The sequence below is a fragment of the Liolophura sinensis genome, chromosome 6 (genome assembly GCF_032854445.1).
Source record: "Liolophura sinensis isolate JHLJ2023 chromosome 6, CUHK_Ljap_v2, whole genome shotgun sequence".
Taxonomy (NCBI): domain Eukaryota; kingdom Metazoa; phylum Mollusca; class Polyplacophora; order Chitonida; family Chitonidae; genus Liolophura; species Liolophura sinensis.
The window spans coordinates 29,069,478-29,086,158 of record NC_088300.1 but is presented as its reverse complement, the minus strand read 5'-3'; the positions used below and the strand labels follow the sequence as shown (position 1 = coordinate 29,086,158).

The 16,681-nt window shown below is 37.0% G+C and overlaps 2 protein-coding genes across 2 annotated transcripts; one reads left to right on the top strand and one right to left on the bottom strand.

Moving 5' to 3' along the window:
* Positions 1-1,275: 1,275 nt before the first annotated feature.
* LOC135468952 (large ribosomal subunit protein mL49-like) lies at positions 1,276-5,359 on the bottom strand. The gene is made up of 4 exons (XM_064747443.1): positions 5,220-5,359; positions 3,264-3,432; positions 2,493-2,614; positions 1,276-2,001 (listed from the first exon to the last, which is right to left on the bottom strand). The coding sequence occupies exons 1-4, from the start codon at positions 5,283-5,285 to the stop codon at positions 1,855-1,857; spliced, it is 504 nt and encodes a 167-aa protein (XP_064603513.1). The 5' UTR covers positions 5,286-5,359; the 3' UTR covers positions 1,276-1,854.
* A 175-nt stretch (positions 5,360-5,534) lies between these two features.
* On the top strand, positions 5,535-16,236 carry LOC135466801 (abscission/NoCut checkpoint regulator-like). Its single transcript, XM_064744500.1, has 11 exons — positions 5,535-5,651; positions 6,074-6,195; positions 6,581-6,634; positions 7,166-7,320; positions 7,601-7,689; positions 8,583-8,790; positions 9,795-10,076; positions 10,476-10,618; positions 10,966-11,100; positions 11,846-11,946; positions 12,625-16,236. Exons 1-11 carry the CDS (start codon positions 5,598-5,600, stop codon positions 12,695-12,697), a joined length of 1,416 nt encoding a protein of 471 aa, XP_064600570.1. The 5' UTR covers positions 5,535-5,597; the 3' UTR covers positions 12,698-16,236.
* Positions 16,237-16,681: the final 445 nt, after the last annotated feature.

Below are 16,681 nucleotides of genomic sequence, written 5' to 3'. Positions count from 1 at the left end.
TGACTTGCGCCCAGTTTGGGCATGCATTCCTGTGTATCTTAGGTTTAACCCCTGCTAGGGGAGGTAAGCACCAGGATTTCCTCAACTCTTCGGGAACTTATCTGGTTGTAAAGCATTCGCAGGGCCGTATATGATTGTGGGCACTCTGGTACCCTCCTCCCACAAAAATGACAGCATTCGTATATTATTATAGTGAAACACTTCTGAGTATAGCATTAAACTTAATCACACAAATAATCGAATGAACCATATGATGCTTACGCCAACAATATTTCTGCCACAAAGCTATATAGGCCTATACCGTGGCGGAATGCTCGAAGAAAGATCTCAAACAAGACATCAAGCCAAACTGCCAAGCAGAAAGCAATTCATTTATCCGTTTGATTGATAATAGTGCAATGAAATATGCAACCTTATATAATCGACATGGCATTGGGTATATGGGTGTGTGTGTAAAAATACTGTACCATGTATTTACAGGCCTATTATACCTAAACTGCACAAGTGGTGTATAGTTTATATATGTAAATGTAAATATCTGAAATATATGATGACATGCACATCGATTCCGTGTAAAGGTGGGTGACGTTATAAGGAACGACGGTCATAGCTTATTACTTATGTCAATCAGCCAATTCCAAGTTGAAAATTACATATGTTTACAACAGTTTTCAAGATGTTGCGTTTGAAAAATGGATCAAACTAAAATTCCACTTCATGCTGGCTTCCTCTACGGCCTCCCATTCGTAAGGAAATGTTTCAACAAAATCCTTAAGACTTGAGGTTGAAATATCAAGGCCAGTGTATTACCTTTTTGCGTTACGGTACTCAAGAAGTTTGTAACTTTTACGACAGCCGTCAACTTTATGAATGGAGGAAACCACCCATGAGTCCGAGAAAAAAACACCAACCTGTAGCAAGTCACTGACAAATTTTTCAAAATGTGACTGAGATTTCGCCCACTGATCGATTGCAATTAGTGCAGTTTATTTGCTGGAAGGCAAGTCTGCACCGAACATCATGTGAAACCATATCAGGCGTTTAATGAGCTGGAACAGCAGGGTCTTGCAACCAAGAACAGTGGAGAAGGAGGAACTTAACTACATATATACATCACATGACGCCATAAAAGACTTCAAGAGCAGAACTTACTAAGTTAAGGTCTTTTTCCACGATTTTTCACCATATGATTTATCTATTTGATTCTATGATAAGCTCAACCTTGTTTCACCGTTATCATGGTGGTATGGTGTGCAGATGTTAGAAATCCATTAGATCCCATGGTAAACAACCTGGTGTCAACAACCTGTATTGTTTGGATGTCCAGTCAAACAATATGATTTATTCATATTTTTACATCCATCTTATAGGACTTCAGCACAGACTGAGAGAACTCTTACAAATTTTCATGAATATAGCTTTGTCATAAGAAAATAAATAGTAAAACATGGACTCCAGTAGTACAAAAGGCATAAGCAATCTTTACTCACAAAACACACTAAGAATTCTTTCACTGCACACCATCTAAAAATTTTGTCCCTGTGTTCATTTAATGGTCTCTACTAAGCATACTGGACATGACCACGGTGCCCAGAAAAGACATTCCAAGGTTCAGCTTTATGGGTGTACAATCCACAATGAATACACGTGCAGCTGATATCATCAAGCGCTCTTTCTCAAATGACCACTAAGTGAACTAGATGAGCTAGACACCTCAGATGGGCTGTCAGTGTATATCTATACCAGATGTTTCAACGTCACATCTACATGTACACGATGAATAACTCAAGGGGACATATCCATCCAAAAGTCCATGCATCCACACACCGTATCGCAGAACGGTTTAGTTTCGAATCAAAAGCCTTGCTGGACCAAAAAGTCAGATGTGTTCTCTACAAAACTGCCTTTGACTCGAACCAACCTAGCCACTTCATGGACTTGTGTGTATAGTTTTTTGCCAGCTTTCTCCTCAAGATAGGCTCTCAGATCAGCTTCAAATGCCTAGGGTGAAAAAAACAAAACAAACAAATATGATTGTCAAGACATGATTTTCAAGGTAAATCTAGGAGGGACATCATAGGAAGATTCATTAAATTGGAGTTTAACGTTATGCTCAAGAATGTTTGCACTTCTACCATGGCAGTCAGTTATATGGATGGAGGAAACCAAAAAGGATGGGGGTAAACCACCAACCTTTTGGCACTTTACTGAGGAACTTTCTCACTTGTGATGTACATGTACATGTAGAAATCAGCACACCAAGGTTATCAACAACATAATGTAAATCAGGGATTGTGGGGAAATCTAGATATTTCCTGTCCAAGGCCAGGATTACTTGGAAAATCTTTCTAAGCATGATAAACATAATATCTCATTATGTAAAAGACATACCAATAAGCTTTAAGTTTGTTTTCTTTTTAATTACTTGACCCATTTTTGTATCATAATATCAGATTCTGATACGATGGTTACAAAACATATGATGTTCTTACCCAAATATCCCCATAGATTCCTCTGACTTTGGTCAACTTCCTGTTACCTCTTAGTTCAAAATAAACAGGTAGATTATGGTGACGGGTTCGTCTCACACTATATGGGAGATCGGGAATGTTTTCTGCAAGAAAAATAATATACGTCATCATCTAAAACACACAAGAAAACAATGCAAAAAAGCAACCCAATATTTAATCAAAATCAAACCATACAAAAGCTACTGTGCAAGTTGTCATTTTGCAATAGCTTGCTAAGGTCAGCTTGTATTACTGTTCAGAGGCCTATCTCTATCAGCCAATCAGCGAATATTTCACTTATACGACTACAGCCAGCATTATGGTGGGAGGAAACCAGATAGAGCCCATTAGAAGGTTGCTGACGAACCTTCCCATTTATGATCAGAGAATAAGCAGCATGAGCTGGATTTGAACTCACACAAACTGCATTGCTGAGAGGCTCCTGAGTTATTGCGCCGCGCTGACATGCTAACCACTCAACCACTGAGGCCCCCTGCAGCTTTGAAGACAACATCCTACTTAGGCATTCGCCTATTATTGGTGAAAAGCCCTAAGTGTTCTGTCCTATTTCAATATGAATTGCAAATAAATGCTTCTTGACATTGGCAATCTTGAGTGTTATATCTAACCAGACCAACCATTACATTTTCTTGGCTTCTGTCACAGAATGTCAGTGTCATGTGACGTGAAGACTTTGGTGTGATCCAGCCTGGGTTTGACCTCCTGACTTCCTGATAACTTATAAAAGTTTACCTGCAGGTGGTACCCAGCCTGATGGGGTTGGGTACTCCTCATGTTTAGGTGGATCTGGTATAACATAGTTTGGCAACAGCCGTTCAACAAACTTAAACTCCTCCTTGGAAACTTCATAATCTGTGTAAGTAGAAGCTGGTTGACACAAATCAGCAGAGGTGAGAAGAGCCTGGATGTAAAGTCAGAGAAAAAATCTGATGTGGATATTTGAAATTTTCATATACAAAAAATAAAACCAGCTCAAAACTAAGGTACTGTAAATCTTCAACTTTTCCCACCTATACAGCAATTTATCCATACATTTAATACGAAAATGATGTTGAAATGACTTGATTCTGTCACTAAAGATGCAACCTTCATAAAACAGTGCAATTATTTCTCTACACCCCACAGTTCACTCCGAACGTTTCAAAATATTAGTCGCAGGAGTGGTTGGAGAGGTTGAACAATTAGGGTAATCATAAAAAGGAAGGCCAATAAAAACTGCATCCAAGAAAACATTCACCCAATTTCTGGCTACAAAGAGCTATACTGACACCATCCTTTATCACACAGTGCTGGTGTGGTGTTTAATGGCCTGCATAAGATTCAAATATTTAAGTGTATTTAGTGATTAAAACATCACACTACACAATGTATTTCTTGGGCTGTGAATCAGGCCCTTACATTCCAGGAACCATAAAACACACTGCACTAAACAATGAAACCAACTACACGAATGCAACATGTGACTGCATTTATTTAGATATGTAGAAATATTAAAAAAAAAAGATTAAAGACAAAAGTAAATATAGTTTTGAATAGTTTTCAGTGGTTTTACTTTATACTTCGTTTTTCTCTTTTCATTTTAAAGCTGCTCTATTTCCTTCAGCTTCTTTACAGTTACCAAATGCCACATAATTTAACATGGGTGTTATTTAAGTTACAGTCATCTGAACAAATCCGTCAAAAATTCCAAGCATGTGTCAAAGTATGTGTTTAAAAAATTTATAAAAACAAAAATAACGAAACAAAAAAATCCGAACTACATCATTTGTTTGTCTGCCGCCCCCTTCCCCAACCTCCCATCACATACACACAAACAAAACACTTTCAAGTTCATTTACACTTTAATACATGCTGAATATTTACATGCCCCCCTCCCTCTCCAACCTAACCTAGCTACCACTGCGCAGCCACCCTGCCAGTCATTTCTGCTAAGGAAGCCTACTAGATTAGCTATCTAAGCCATCAAGACAGAGACTGTATGAATGGTAGACTACTTATTGCATTGTGTGGGCCTACTACATGTAATAATAACCATGACAATTGTAGTGTAACGAATCACAGTCGGAATGCCCTCTACCTAAACGCCGTCTATATTTAACAAATGTTCAAGCTAGCAGCAAAGGACTTCCATGTATGTCTGCGATCATATTGTATATATATATATATATATATATATATATATATATGGCCTATAAAAGTTGTTAAATGTTACTGTTGTATAAAATACACATTTTAAAAATATTTCTGGACTTTGTAAACTGATTCCATGTAAATATGATTGTTGTTGTATAGAGAAATGAGCGCGGCGATCTGTTGTGGATATCGTGACAAAGATTAACAGTTAGGCCTATTGATATTTGTCATGTACTTCCCAGACTACCTAGGCTTACTGGGACGCGTATATGTCGCTCGCTGAATGACCAGTGTTGTTGTTGTAGACGTCAATTGCACACACGTTGGACCCCTAACGTTTAGGTAGAGGGTGTTAAGGTAGAGGGCGTTCTTGCCTGATCATCGTTGTAACTAACTAGCCTACGGGTTCAACACCTCTGAGAAGTTACACACTATCAAAATCTATACTTTAGAGTACCTCTGTAGCTGAACAATTCAAATAAACTACGCAGTCGTATGAAATTAAATATTCTATCACATGTGAATTTTTTTTTTTTCACAGAACTGTAAACGTACAGATTTTGAATTACAAACACGGTTGTTTCTCCACAAATGACAACATGCTTGCCGCAGCAGCGCCATCTTCCCCCCAGGACTCTCTCAGGGAGGACTTATTATCCTTCGTGCAGATGTGAAAAGGGCAATTTGAAATTAACCTCTACATGAACCAGCTTTAAAATTTCAAAAGCTAAAATCAATGTTTAAAACTGACAGCTTTATCTCAGGGTATTAAAGGCAAAACAAAAAAAACTGTCCCTTTAAAATTACAACCTCGAAATGATCCCTACGACCACGTGACCGCATGCAGTTCACTTCCGGTAACTCATCAACAACAAATTTGACAGGTGTACGACGGTCCACATTTGTCGTTTTGTTTTGCTTTGGCCACGAATTATGTCGGGACAGTGTTACCAGTGTGGATCAGGGTTCGGGAGGTTTAAAAAAGAGGTATTGCCACGATGACAGTTTGAATTTTAATCAATTTTTATCGAAAAATTATGCTCTAAAAGTGTCGTTCTTTTTTTGTTGCTGCTTCTTCATTCCCCTTGCGATCACGTTTTCTGAAGTCAAAATGACCTAACCGTGGATAACACATGTCTTGGCAATGTCAGTGTGACCACTGTAATTCTAGGCAACGTTTTAAGTTAAAAATCACCTTTCCTCGCCCTTGAACAAAGACATCAAGAGGCAAGACGTTTATCTGTAGCAAAACGTACACACTGCAGGGGTAATCTTAAAATTACCCCACATCATATACAGGCCCACAGTGCTAGTATGTGTTTATATCTGTTTATCTATTAGGCCATGTGTTTGAATCCCATTTCTAGTGCATACTGACAAGTGGTGTGTCTCCGCTTTTCTGTTTGCAGTATGGATGCAAAAACTGTGGGTTTTCATTCTGTGGTAAATGCTTAACAAAGAAGGCTGAAATCCCGAAGTTAAAGAATGAAAAACACAGTGTTTGCAACAAGTGCTTTGATGTCCTTACTGGGTATGTATAGGCCTATAAATTATTTGTAGATTTAATTGTGGTCAATTTATGAGACTTTGCTGTCAAATAATTTAATTTAATTATCAGCATATATACTTACTGTGTATGACTAAAATTTGTTAGTTGCTGGTTATTTATTATAAGAGATAGGTTCTGGAAAGCCAAAACATTGTATTTATAGACAGTTGAAGCATTGATTACATTAGTACAGATTAATGAACTTCATTACATTACGCTGTTGCATGGTAGAGAAAATGGGGTAAAATAGTATGGACAGTACAGTTATGGACATAAGAACCAGTATGACATAATTATTCAGAAGTAGGAATCTTTGTGTGCAATTTCCTCACAAAAGGTTTCTTACCTGTACTTTATTTTTTAATAGGAAAGTCCAGCCTACAAACCCTAGACCAGTGTCTCCACCAGAGGCTTATAGAAAGTAAGAATGATTACCTGCTAGCAATTGACAGGCTAATTCCATTGCCATATTTGTCAATAATTATTGACCTTCAGCTCTAAAGAAAACACCTGTAAACGGATGAGAGCATTTATAATAGCCATGTGTGAACAGATATTCATATTATATATGCGTAGTTTAACTTAATCATGAAAGTTCAGTCTTTTACTCTCCTGAGAGAGTCATGCTTTTGGGAACATCAGGAAAACAATATCTGTAATGATAACACACCACCAGCTATCTTTTGTGTATTTGAATGACGAGCTGTCTTTTTTATTTCTTAACATTTAATTGTATATAAATGTATTCTGTGTTGTACATTACTAAGTAAAAGGTTTTTTGGCTTAAATTTTTCAGTGAGAGTAGAGAAAGCTAGGGCAAGAGCTAAAATACAGGTTTAAATGCAAAGTATGTATATTGTGTTTTTTAATAGTATATAGCTGTTAACTGGTATGTTTGAGGATATTCAGTAGTTTAAATTTAAATCCTTGTTTTATACATGTTTCCTATTAGGAGAATGGCTGCTCTACAAAACCCATCTGCTAAAGTCACAACTCAACAGCCAATAGCAAAACCAGCTTCCAGACAAAGGGACAAGAATTTATCCAAAAAAGATGCCGAAATTGCAGAGCGGCTAGAAAAGCTTCAAGCAGAGAGAAAGCCCAAAGGTTTGAAATTGCATTAGACCGTCATGTGTTTACCATGTAAAATACCATGTGTTTTTTACTGGCCTGGCACAAATGCCATATGTAAACTTCATATGAGTTTAAGAATTAAACAGATTTATGCAGTTAACTAATTACCATTCCTGTTCAGTGAAAATAATGCATTCTGCTTAGTAACCCATGGATTCTTTATCCCCAACCCTGTGCTAAATTTAAGAAAGAGTATAAATTTATTCCTGTGAAAGTGTGATATTTTGAACAAGATGTGTGTTTGTACATCCAGGCCCATTACCATCTGACGATGAACTCAATTCGAGATTGGCAAGGTTAAAAGGAATTGAGCCAAGTACTGATCACACCAGTAAAAAACAGGTGAGTTTCTCTTAATTAACGAATGACCAGGGTTATCATCACATAAATGAAAATTCCACAAGCTTTCTACCCTCTTCCCAGCAAGAGGGTCAAAAGCTCTTGAAAACTTTCACATTTACGTGGTGACGTCTTGTACAACTATGAGTCTATAACAGTATAGAGTATCACTTTTCGTGTATAGTTTTAAAAAATTAGTTGATTTCTTATGTACTAATAGTATGAATAGTATTAGAGGACAAATACTTATAACCAAAACTATATTTGCATTTAAAACCTTTGTGCATAAAATGGCCTAGGTGACATTTACAATCCCATATATATATTACAAGTCATGGTAATCAAGTTGTAACAATTCGGTTGTGGAAGCCATGCACTGTTGTGTCATAGTGAAACACATGCATATATGTTGAACAGTGATTCATAGGTGATTATTAAACTGGTATTCGTTTTCTTCATGAATGAGATTAAAAAGTTATACCGATGTTGGATTTTCTTTGTGAATATTTTGTTTTAAGAAGTTGAGGTTTTGTCTACGTGTTCTTTTATGTGAATGGTGAATCATGTGTTAAAATTTCCAGGATGAAATGCAGTGTGTAAATGGTGACTGAGGGGGCCTCATGCAATATTATTGCAACTGGTCATCTTGAACAATAAGGTTACAGGCTCAAGTACAGCTCTCCCTGGTTGGGCAGTGCCTATACATGTAAATCAGGAGGCTTGTCAGTTACATGGTAAAGGGTGGTGGTTTACCAAGTTTCCTGCGTCCATTAACCTGACCACTGTCATATTTGAGGATAAATATTCCTGTGTGTGATGTTCATTGGAATAAGTAAGTAAAGAAATAAATGAACAAATAAATAAATATACTGATGTTGTATGGGCATGATGTTTAGATGTATCACCCACCTGACCGTCGCACACAGCAGGAGCAGATGAATGACCTTCTGGAGGAGATTGGGGATGAGATAGCTCTGGATTCACGGCTGCCTGACCCTGCTGTTGAGGTGGAATACAGGCTGGCCCAGCTGAAGGGCTCAGAGGGGGCAGAGGCTGGAGCTAGCAGTCAAGAGCAGTCCGAGAGCAGTAGGAAAACGATGAAAGGTGCGAAAGATTGCATGATTTATTGTAAGGTTTGTAAACTGCTGGTAAAGTAGGAACTGTGAGGATTGATCCGTATTCAAATTTGAGAGCAGCTGGAAAAATTCAGATATGAACATTACAGGATTTGTGTTCAGTTTCCTGTAAAGGTGTTTCAGAGTATTGAAGGTGGAGAAGATAGAAGTTGATAATTCATCTACATGTAAGGTCATGTTTTTTTGCTGGAAGTGCTGGAAAAGTAGGAATGTGAGATGTGTGTATCCAGATTTGAGAGTAGTTGATAAACATGGAAGCTGAAAATTCATGTATCTGTGTTCACGTGCATAACGTGGTGGAACAGTATTAAATTTGAGGACAGAAAAATCTACATATGAGTTTGCAAGCAGCTGGAAGATTTAAGGAAGCTGGAAGAGAAGGAAGAATTAATTCACTTGTATAGCGTGTGTTTAAGTTAATACATGCAGTTAATACATGGAAATTAAAGGACATGTGAGGATAGATCTGTATTTAGGTTTGGCTTTGAAAGCTGAAAAACCTTGAAAGACAATAATATTGTGATGTACATCTGTGATAGGTATCTTTGCAGGTTTATCGTCAGCTTGAAAACCATGAATACTGAAGACATACAGACGATCATGATTGATTTCTTCACTGACTTATTTATTTTATGCTGTACTTGAAAATATTTCACTTGTACAATGTTATACAGCATTATCATTATCATGGTGAAGAAAACAGGGCAGGGCATTGGGAAACCCACCACCATCTGTAGGTTTGCTGGCAGACCTACTTACGGCCAGGGATTTGTTGATTGATGCTTTTCGATGGTGGAGAGATCAAGAATTTCACTGGACTTTTGTTGCTAAGATTTAGTGAAAGAAGTATGTATTATCACTCACTCACCGGCATTTGTTAGAAGAGCATATTGTTAGTCTTAATACATTTACTATAATGTTCAGGAATTATGAAGATCATAACTTTAGTTTCTATTCTTGTTTTGTTATCAGGTGGAGAGGGAAATTTAAATATTGTAAATAATCTAGACAAAGGTGGATCGCAAAAGTCCCTGTCTTATTCCAAAAACATCAACATAGACGGCGATGGACAAAGTAGGAAGAAGCCGTACAAGGACAATGATAATGTGGATTTAGAGGAGATGAATCAGTTAATAGCACAGACAGCTAAGGAGCTGGAGATAGATGCCCAGAGGGCTATAGCAGGGCTACAGAAAGATAAGGAAATCATGGAGAAGCTAAGTGAAATAAAGCGAAGGAAGAAGTCCTCCCAAGGTAAACTGATGATTATATGCTGCCTATAAAGAGAATCGGCACTCAGATTATTTTGCCCATAAAACAAAGTTAATTCTGTTTTTTTATACATGTTTTTCCACTTTTAATAAATTTGTTCAGGTCTGTGCATAGATGTACCTAAGAGATGTTAGTTTCAGTGGTGCACTTATCTCCCTTGGGAAAGCCAAATACATGCAGGGTGTAGCTAATAAACTCTAAGGTGTGACAGATTTAGTGATCATAGAATGTGACAAATAAGCTGACTCCAGGTCTTTGGATCTATGATCTGAAACATGAGCCGACTGCAGGATGTGACACATAAGCTGACTATCGGGTGTGACAAATATACTGACTGTAAAGTATGACTAGTAAAGTGACCATTCGGAAATTGTGCATCAGGTGACTCTGAGGAAGAAGGGGAGGAGAAGAAGCCAGACAAAGCAGTGGTGGAGAAAACCCTCAAGTTTAACATAGCCGCTGATGAGGCCGAGGATAGTGAGGAAGAAGATGAGGACCAAGCAACAAAAAAACTGATAGCCAGGGTAATTACATCTCAACATTATGTCATTGTCAGGGTAACTATATCTGATCATTAGGTCATTGTCATGGGAAATTTTTTTCTCAACATTGTGTCATTTTCAGTGTAACTGTGTCTAATCATTCAGTTAATGTAAGAATAACTAATCAGTATATAGTCATTGTTAACTGTAGCTGATTGTTTACTGATAATCAATCTCATTACTTCTATGTAATGTGTAATGAGTGTCTCTCTGTCAGAATCCAGGTGATACAGAGTTCCAGCAAGCCTATCTAGAAACAATAGTAACTACATATAGGTCTGATTTTGAGGCAGAAAGTGTGGTGCATTTTAAATATTACCTTTTTGTAGTTGTTGGAGGAGAGTAAGCTTGATGAGGCTGCCTCAGCAGATGGGTATTCACCAGCCGAACTCATTGACAAGAAGAAAATCAAACAGTCCCCTAAAAAGTCCAATGTTCCAACTCGTCAGGAAGTTCCAGAGGAGGTGAGCAGAGTAAAAATAAAGCCTAAATACTTATGCTACATGTACTTAAAAAACTATTTTTAATTTCATAAGTGACCATTTCTATGTAAGCGCTATTACCTGAGCGTTCAAGAAGTGCTCAATCACATTATTCACCTGGTAAGTGAATAAAGCGAGGGCTTTAGCCCAAGGTTCATTATGTTACCGCTCATTGGGCATGTAACTTTGATATCCAATACTGGAGGTGAATTGCAATAAACCTACTTAAATATAGTGATGTTATAGTTGAACTTGGAATGCTTCTATTTTCCATACATGTATTGTTCAGTATCAACAGACAAATTTTAGGACATACATTAGTATAAGAAATATTAGTAATTAGTCAATTTCTTTAATAGAAACATTATTTAGTATAAGACAATTTGCTTTGTCTCATATGTGCAGTAAAGATGCAAAGGAAAAGTATGTCAAGACAGAATAAGTCATTAACATATATTACACATGTAGAAAGCTCAGTAAAATTACTGTCTATGGAGATAGTATGTATATGGAATGAATGATTATGGCTTTATATACGGCCACAATGGCAATATTTCAAATGGATATTCAAATATAATCTGATATAAAGTTCCAAGGCTCTAAGTGCATGGTATTATGATCAATGGCTTTTTATCTGAGGAGGAATGTTAAGTAGCTTCTTTATGTACATGTAGTGATATTGATTGCTTGGTTATCCTGTGTAACATTGCTTTTGTGTTTAATACAGCAAGAAACTGATGAACTGCCTTGGTGCTGCATTTGTAATGAAGATGCCACCCTTCGTTGCCATGGCTGCGACCTAGATCTCTACTGTGACAAATGCTTTCAGTGAGTTTTGTTTGAAATGGATTTAAGAATATCGCCCAACACTGTTTTGCAGTTTCCTATTTATGTCACATTAAATTGGACAAAGGACCTCAAATTCTCTTTATACTATGGAAAATTTGAGTATGTTTTCTTTTTGATGGCATGTTTCATGGACCATTGATGAACAACTGCCTTTTCAAGTAACTTCCTTTAAATTGCTTGAACACATAAGATGCGGGTTCAGATCCAGCCTTGGATAGGAAATTTGTAGATTCTCTGACTTTGATTGTTTGTTACAAGCATGGAGCAATGTTTGTGTGGCCTTTTGAGCAGTCTAGTGTTCATTGAAGACCATGGCTAGTCTTCCACCAATATGGTGTGCACCTGTACATCACATCCAGGAGGAAGTTCTTCATTGAGGTCAGTGGTTTCCTCTGCGAACCACAAAACTAATCATCACAGGCCATAAGTGAAATGTTTGTAAGGGTGATGTTAAGCAACAGTCAAACAAATAACTGGTTTCGCCAAGGAAAAAGGTATACCATCAGACTATCATTGACAAACATGTATATCTATACATATCTGTAATATTGTCATTAATGGCAGCTCATAAGTGGTTTATTTTCTTCTCTTTTTTCCCAACCATATGTTGGACCTAAGTTATAAATTTTTGATATGTCCCAGTTGTTGTTGTTGCAGTGAGGGCCATGATGCATCATTAAACCACAAGACATCAAGGTACACAAGACCTAAGAGCTTGGAGGGCCTTTAGCCATTGTACACACGTTTACGTCGATGGAATTAAGACATCATGTCACATATTATTTAAGTCATTATCCAGGACTTTATACTGTGTAAGGAATGTCATGTACATATCTCATTGCTATTTAATGGCTTCAGCATTTCATTCAAATCTGACGTCGCGCTGCATTATCTCAGTCTTTGAATCATGTTGCCGTTTTTGTAGATTTTGCTGAGATCATGTAATGAAATCAACAAGTCTTACAATAGGTATTTCTCAACTCCATGTGTATATTTTTCATGCATTAGTATTATCACACTATCAGTCTGTATAAAACTGATAAAAATATTATAGTAAATGTACATCTTAATACCTTTTTTTAGTGTTTCTCCAGTGTTGTCCATAAAAGGTCCTTTAGGAATTTTGTTACAATTTACATTTTTCCTTCGCTTTGTTTTATTCTTTTACATGCATATGCAAAAGGGGGGTTGGTAGGGGGAGTTGAATTAAATTTTTTTTTAGTGAGTATCTCAGTAACTTTTAGAGATTGCTCTGTATCTTGAGGTCTATGTGTTTTCTTACCAATAACATTTTCCCTGTTTTAAGGTTGTAGCCTTTGCTGTTGTATTATTTGAATTAAAATATATCATATAAAGCAAATTAGCCTCCGTGGCCAAGGTGGTTAGCATGCCAGCACAATGATCCAGGAGCCGCTCATCAATGCGGTCACTGTGTTTATTTATTTATGTATTTGATTGGTGTTTTACGCCGTAGTCAAGTACTCAAGAATATTTCACTAATATTGCATTATGGTGGGAGGAAACCGGGCAAAACCTGGGGGAAACCCACAACCATCTACAGGTTGTTGTCAGACCTGCAGTCACTGGGGGTTCAAGTCCAGCTCATGCTGGCTATTTGGGAAGGTCGGCAAGTAACCTGCGGATGATCGTGGGTTCTGCCTGTTTTCCTCCTACCATAATTCTGGCTGCCGTGGTAAAGGTGAAATATTCTTGAGAATGGCATAAAACACCAATCATTAACATAGGTCAGTATAAACAAAGTTAATTTTATTCTAAAATAGCATAAATCTTATTTTAGAATTTTATTCAGTGGTAATGGAGAATATGTACATTTACTTTAACACGCATGTGCATTTAAAAGTGATGTAATTCTGGCTTTGTCTTTCATAGACTGACATGGTGGGTAATGCTGACTAATTCAATGAATTCAACTAGCATGGCATCTATGCTGTGAAGCATGGCATGCCTGTCTGCTAACACAGTTTATATTCAGCTGGGAACATGAATTCATGCCACTACAAATATCTCTTTACAGGTAGATCCATTATAGACATAATTATGAAAGCTGAATTTTTGTCCCTGCTCTTTTCACCCACAACAGACCCTTGGCATTTTTTTAGAACTAAAAATAAGGTGTTGTATGTTATTTCATTCCTGGAAATGATGCCTTCTTAAGCTGCATATTTCATGTGAAAATACACGGTGCTTTGGTGTTGTCTTAAGCTTCAAGCTGTATCATTTCTGTATTGGTTATCTTTCTCCCAAAGTGTAAAACTGTCATTAACACATTGTTAAAATTGTCTGGTTTTGTGTAAGTACAATGCTGTAACAGTGTTTGTTAACTTGGCATCTCTCGTGTGTTAATGAAACTATTGATACACATGTATAAGTGAAGTGTACTAGTTACATGGTGATGTTAAGTGTACATTATGTCTGTATTATTAGATGTATTATTAGCTGTATTGTCTGCAATAGCATTATGCATTGCGCTACATGCGTGACTGGTTGAAAGTTTGTATTGACTTCTGAAAAAAGGAAAAGAAGAGGCCAGACATAGTCTTGTCTATTGGGTTTAGTGCACGAATTAGACACATTTATGCAAGCGTTTTTGAGATCTTACGAAGACAAAATGCAGGGCCATATCTAAAGGTGTATTGGTCCCGGAAAACATTTGGGCTCCCAAACTAATCACGCTGTATTAAAACTAGCAAGTACATTGAACAAAAATATGATGGTAAGGTTTAAAAATAAAAAGTTAAGTTTGGGGTTAGAACTTTCAATTCTTTTCTAGATAGAACCCTGAAATGCTGCTAGTTTTAATTTTTCTCATACTTGCTGTGACAGTAGTCAGAAGGAGTTATGAAAAACTGCACTTCAGCGTTTAAAAAAAAACACAACAAAGTACGTTTAAAGCTCTTTCAATGAAAGCACCATGACAGAAGGTCGTAATAACATGAACATGTAGTCAACCGACTTTCAGGACTTTTCAGTTTATAGTTCATCTTTGGACTACTGGAAACAAAGTTCATATTGTACACTTGGCATTGTATATTTGTGTGTTACATTGACTAGGATTTTACATCATTGTTTTTTATCATTCCCAGAAATTTAGCCTCAGGTTCATTCCATAATTGTCTTGTTTTTTGTCTTAATAATGCAAACTGCTGCTACTATAATTAGAACGTATTCAATATAAAATTTACAAGTTGACTCAAAGAAAATGTCACAGTAATGGGAAAAGGTCTCACCATTAACCTTAACTGAATGTTAATTCAGTCATTGATATTTCCAGTCATTCACGTTACACTATATTTTGTGTAGAACATTTCCAACACAATGCACACCAGTCTCATAGACTAACTTGATACCACACCGGAGATAGGTTTCAAGCATAACACCAAGTTGACCTGAATTTTATCCAGGTAACTAAAAAGAGGGATTTACAGAATGTTTGGCATGCAAGCGTATCATTTTTCAACAAGAGTTCGACATTTATCATGTAATGGATATACATGTATGTTTATTGACCATTTATCTCCCAGCTGACTGAAATGAAAGACGTGTGTGGTATGACGTTTAGCTAACAATTCCACCACAATGTTTAGTTAAAAGGCCCAATCCATTTTAGCCAAATTAGACGTCATCATATCAAGAAGCAACAAAATTATTAAATTCGCAAATTGCAACAGAGTTTTTGTCCGTGTGCAATGAGTTATACGAGTCTTCTGAGTTATCTAGCTGTACTTGAATGCATGCCAAAACCCTGTTTCAGAACAGATCAAGTACACAGCTGTGTATTAAAAACTAAAACTTGTTGCGTTTTTGTGAACCAACATGTGAACGACGTACAAACAGTAAAATGCTGACATATTTTTCCTTAATATCTGCTGTTACAACAATCACATTTTCAATCATTTATATTTTCTTTCATTTCTGATGTATATTTTTATTTTAAAAGTTACAGACTGTAAATGTTATCAGTCAGTGTCATCTTAATGTGGAAGGAAATGATAAAGTTTACGTTTATGTATAACCTTGTCCGAGCGTGAAAATCGAAACAAAAAATCAAATGTATGTGATAAAAATTACGGTTGTGCTGCATGTTTATGATATCGTGACTGTGGGTATGTATTTATTACTAGAATGTCTGCCTCTCAACTTGCTACATCTGTATGTATAACGATGCAGATAACAGTTTAATTGACTAGCTTTAATTCTGAACGTTTATTTATATGTCTGACTTATACGTGTATTATTAAAAGGAGTTTTCGTACACTTTGTAGCATATTTGAGTTTATTTGTGTATTGGCCGTGAAGATGATACTGAAGGGTGAAGGAGTCATCTATGCAGTACAAACATGTATGCTAACCCTGCAAGACCAAAGATTACAAAATTGTCGTATACAGTCAAGATTAATTTTGTCTCGATGTTCTTTTAAATTCTGATTTCCCTTAAAATCAGCTGCTCAGTTGAAAATTTTCGTCCCTGAAAACGTGATTGTCTCTTTCGGGAGATACGGTTGGCCCTGAAAAGGACCGTTGGAATTAAGATTGGTCAACCACTGTGGTTGTAGACGTGTTCAGGACCTTTTTGTCAGGAGAACAGCCTGGATGTTGGGAAGAACGCCACCTCGGGCAATGGCTACATCAGACAGCAGTCTGCTCAACTCCTCCTCATTGCGGACGGCCAGCAGCAGGTGGCGTGGGTTGATGG

Coding starts and splice junctions, on each gene's coding strand:
- LOC135468952 (XM_064747443.1), bottom strand. CDS start 5,285: ATGGCGCTGCTGCGGCAAGCATGTTGTCATTTGTGGAGAAACAACCGT. Junction 3,433..5,219: donor GTGTTTGTAATTCAAAATCT/GTACGTTTACAG, acceptor CTTTACATCCAG/GCTCTTCTCACCTCTGCTGA. Junction 2,002..2,492: donor GAATCTATGGGGATATTTGG/GTAAGAACATCA, acceptor TTTTCACCCTAG/GCATTTGAAGCTGATCTGAG.
- LOC135466801 (XM_064744500.1), top strand. CDS start 5,598: ATGTCGGGACAGTGTTACCAGTGTGGATCAGGGTTCGGGAGGTTTAAA. Junction 10,077..10,475: donor AAGGAAGAAGTCCTCCCAAG/GTAAACTGATGA, acceptor ATTGTGCATCAG/GTGACTCTGAGGAAGAAGGG. Junction 11,947..12,624: donor TACTGTGACAAATGCTTTCA/GTGAGTTTTGTT, acceptor TTGTTGTTGCAG/TGAGGGCCATGATGCATCAT.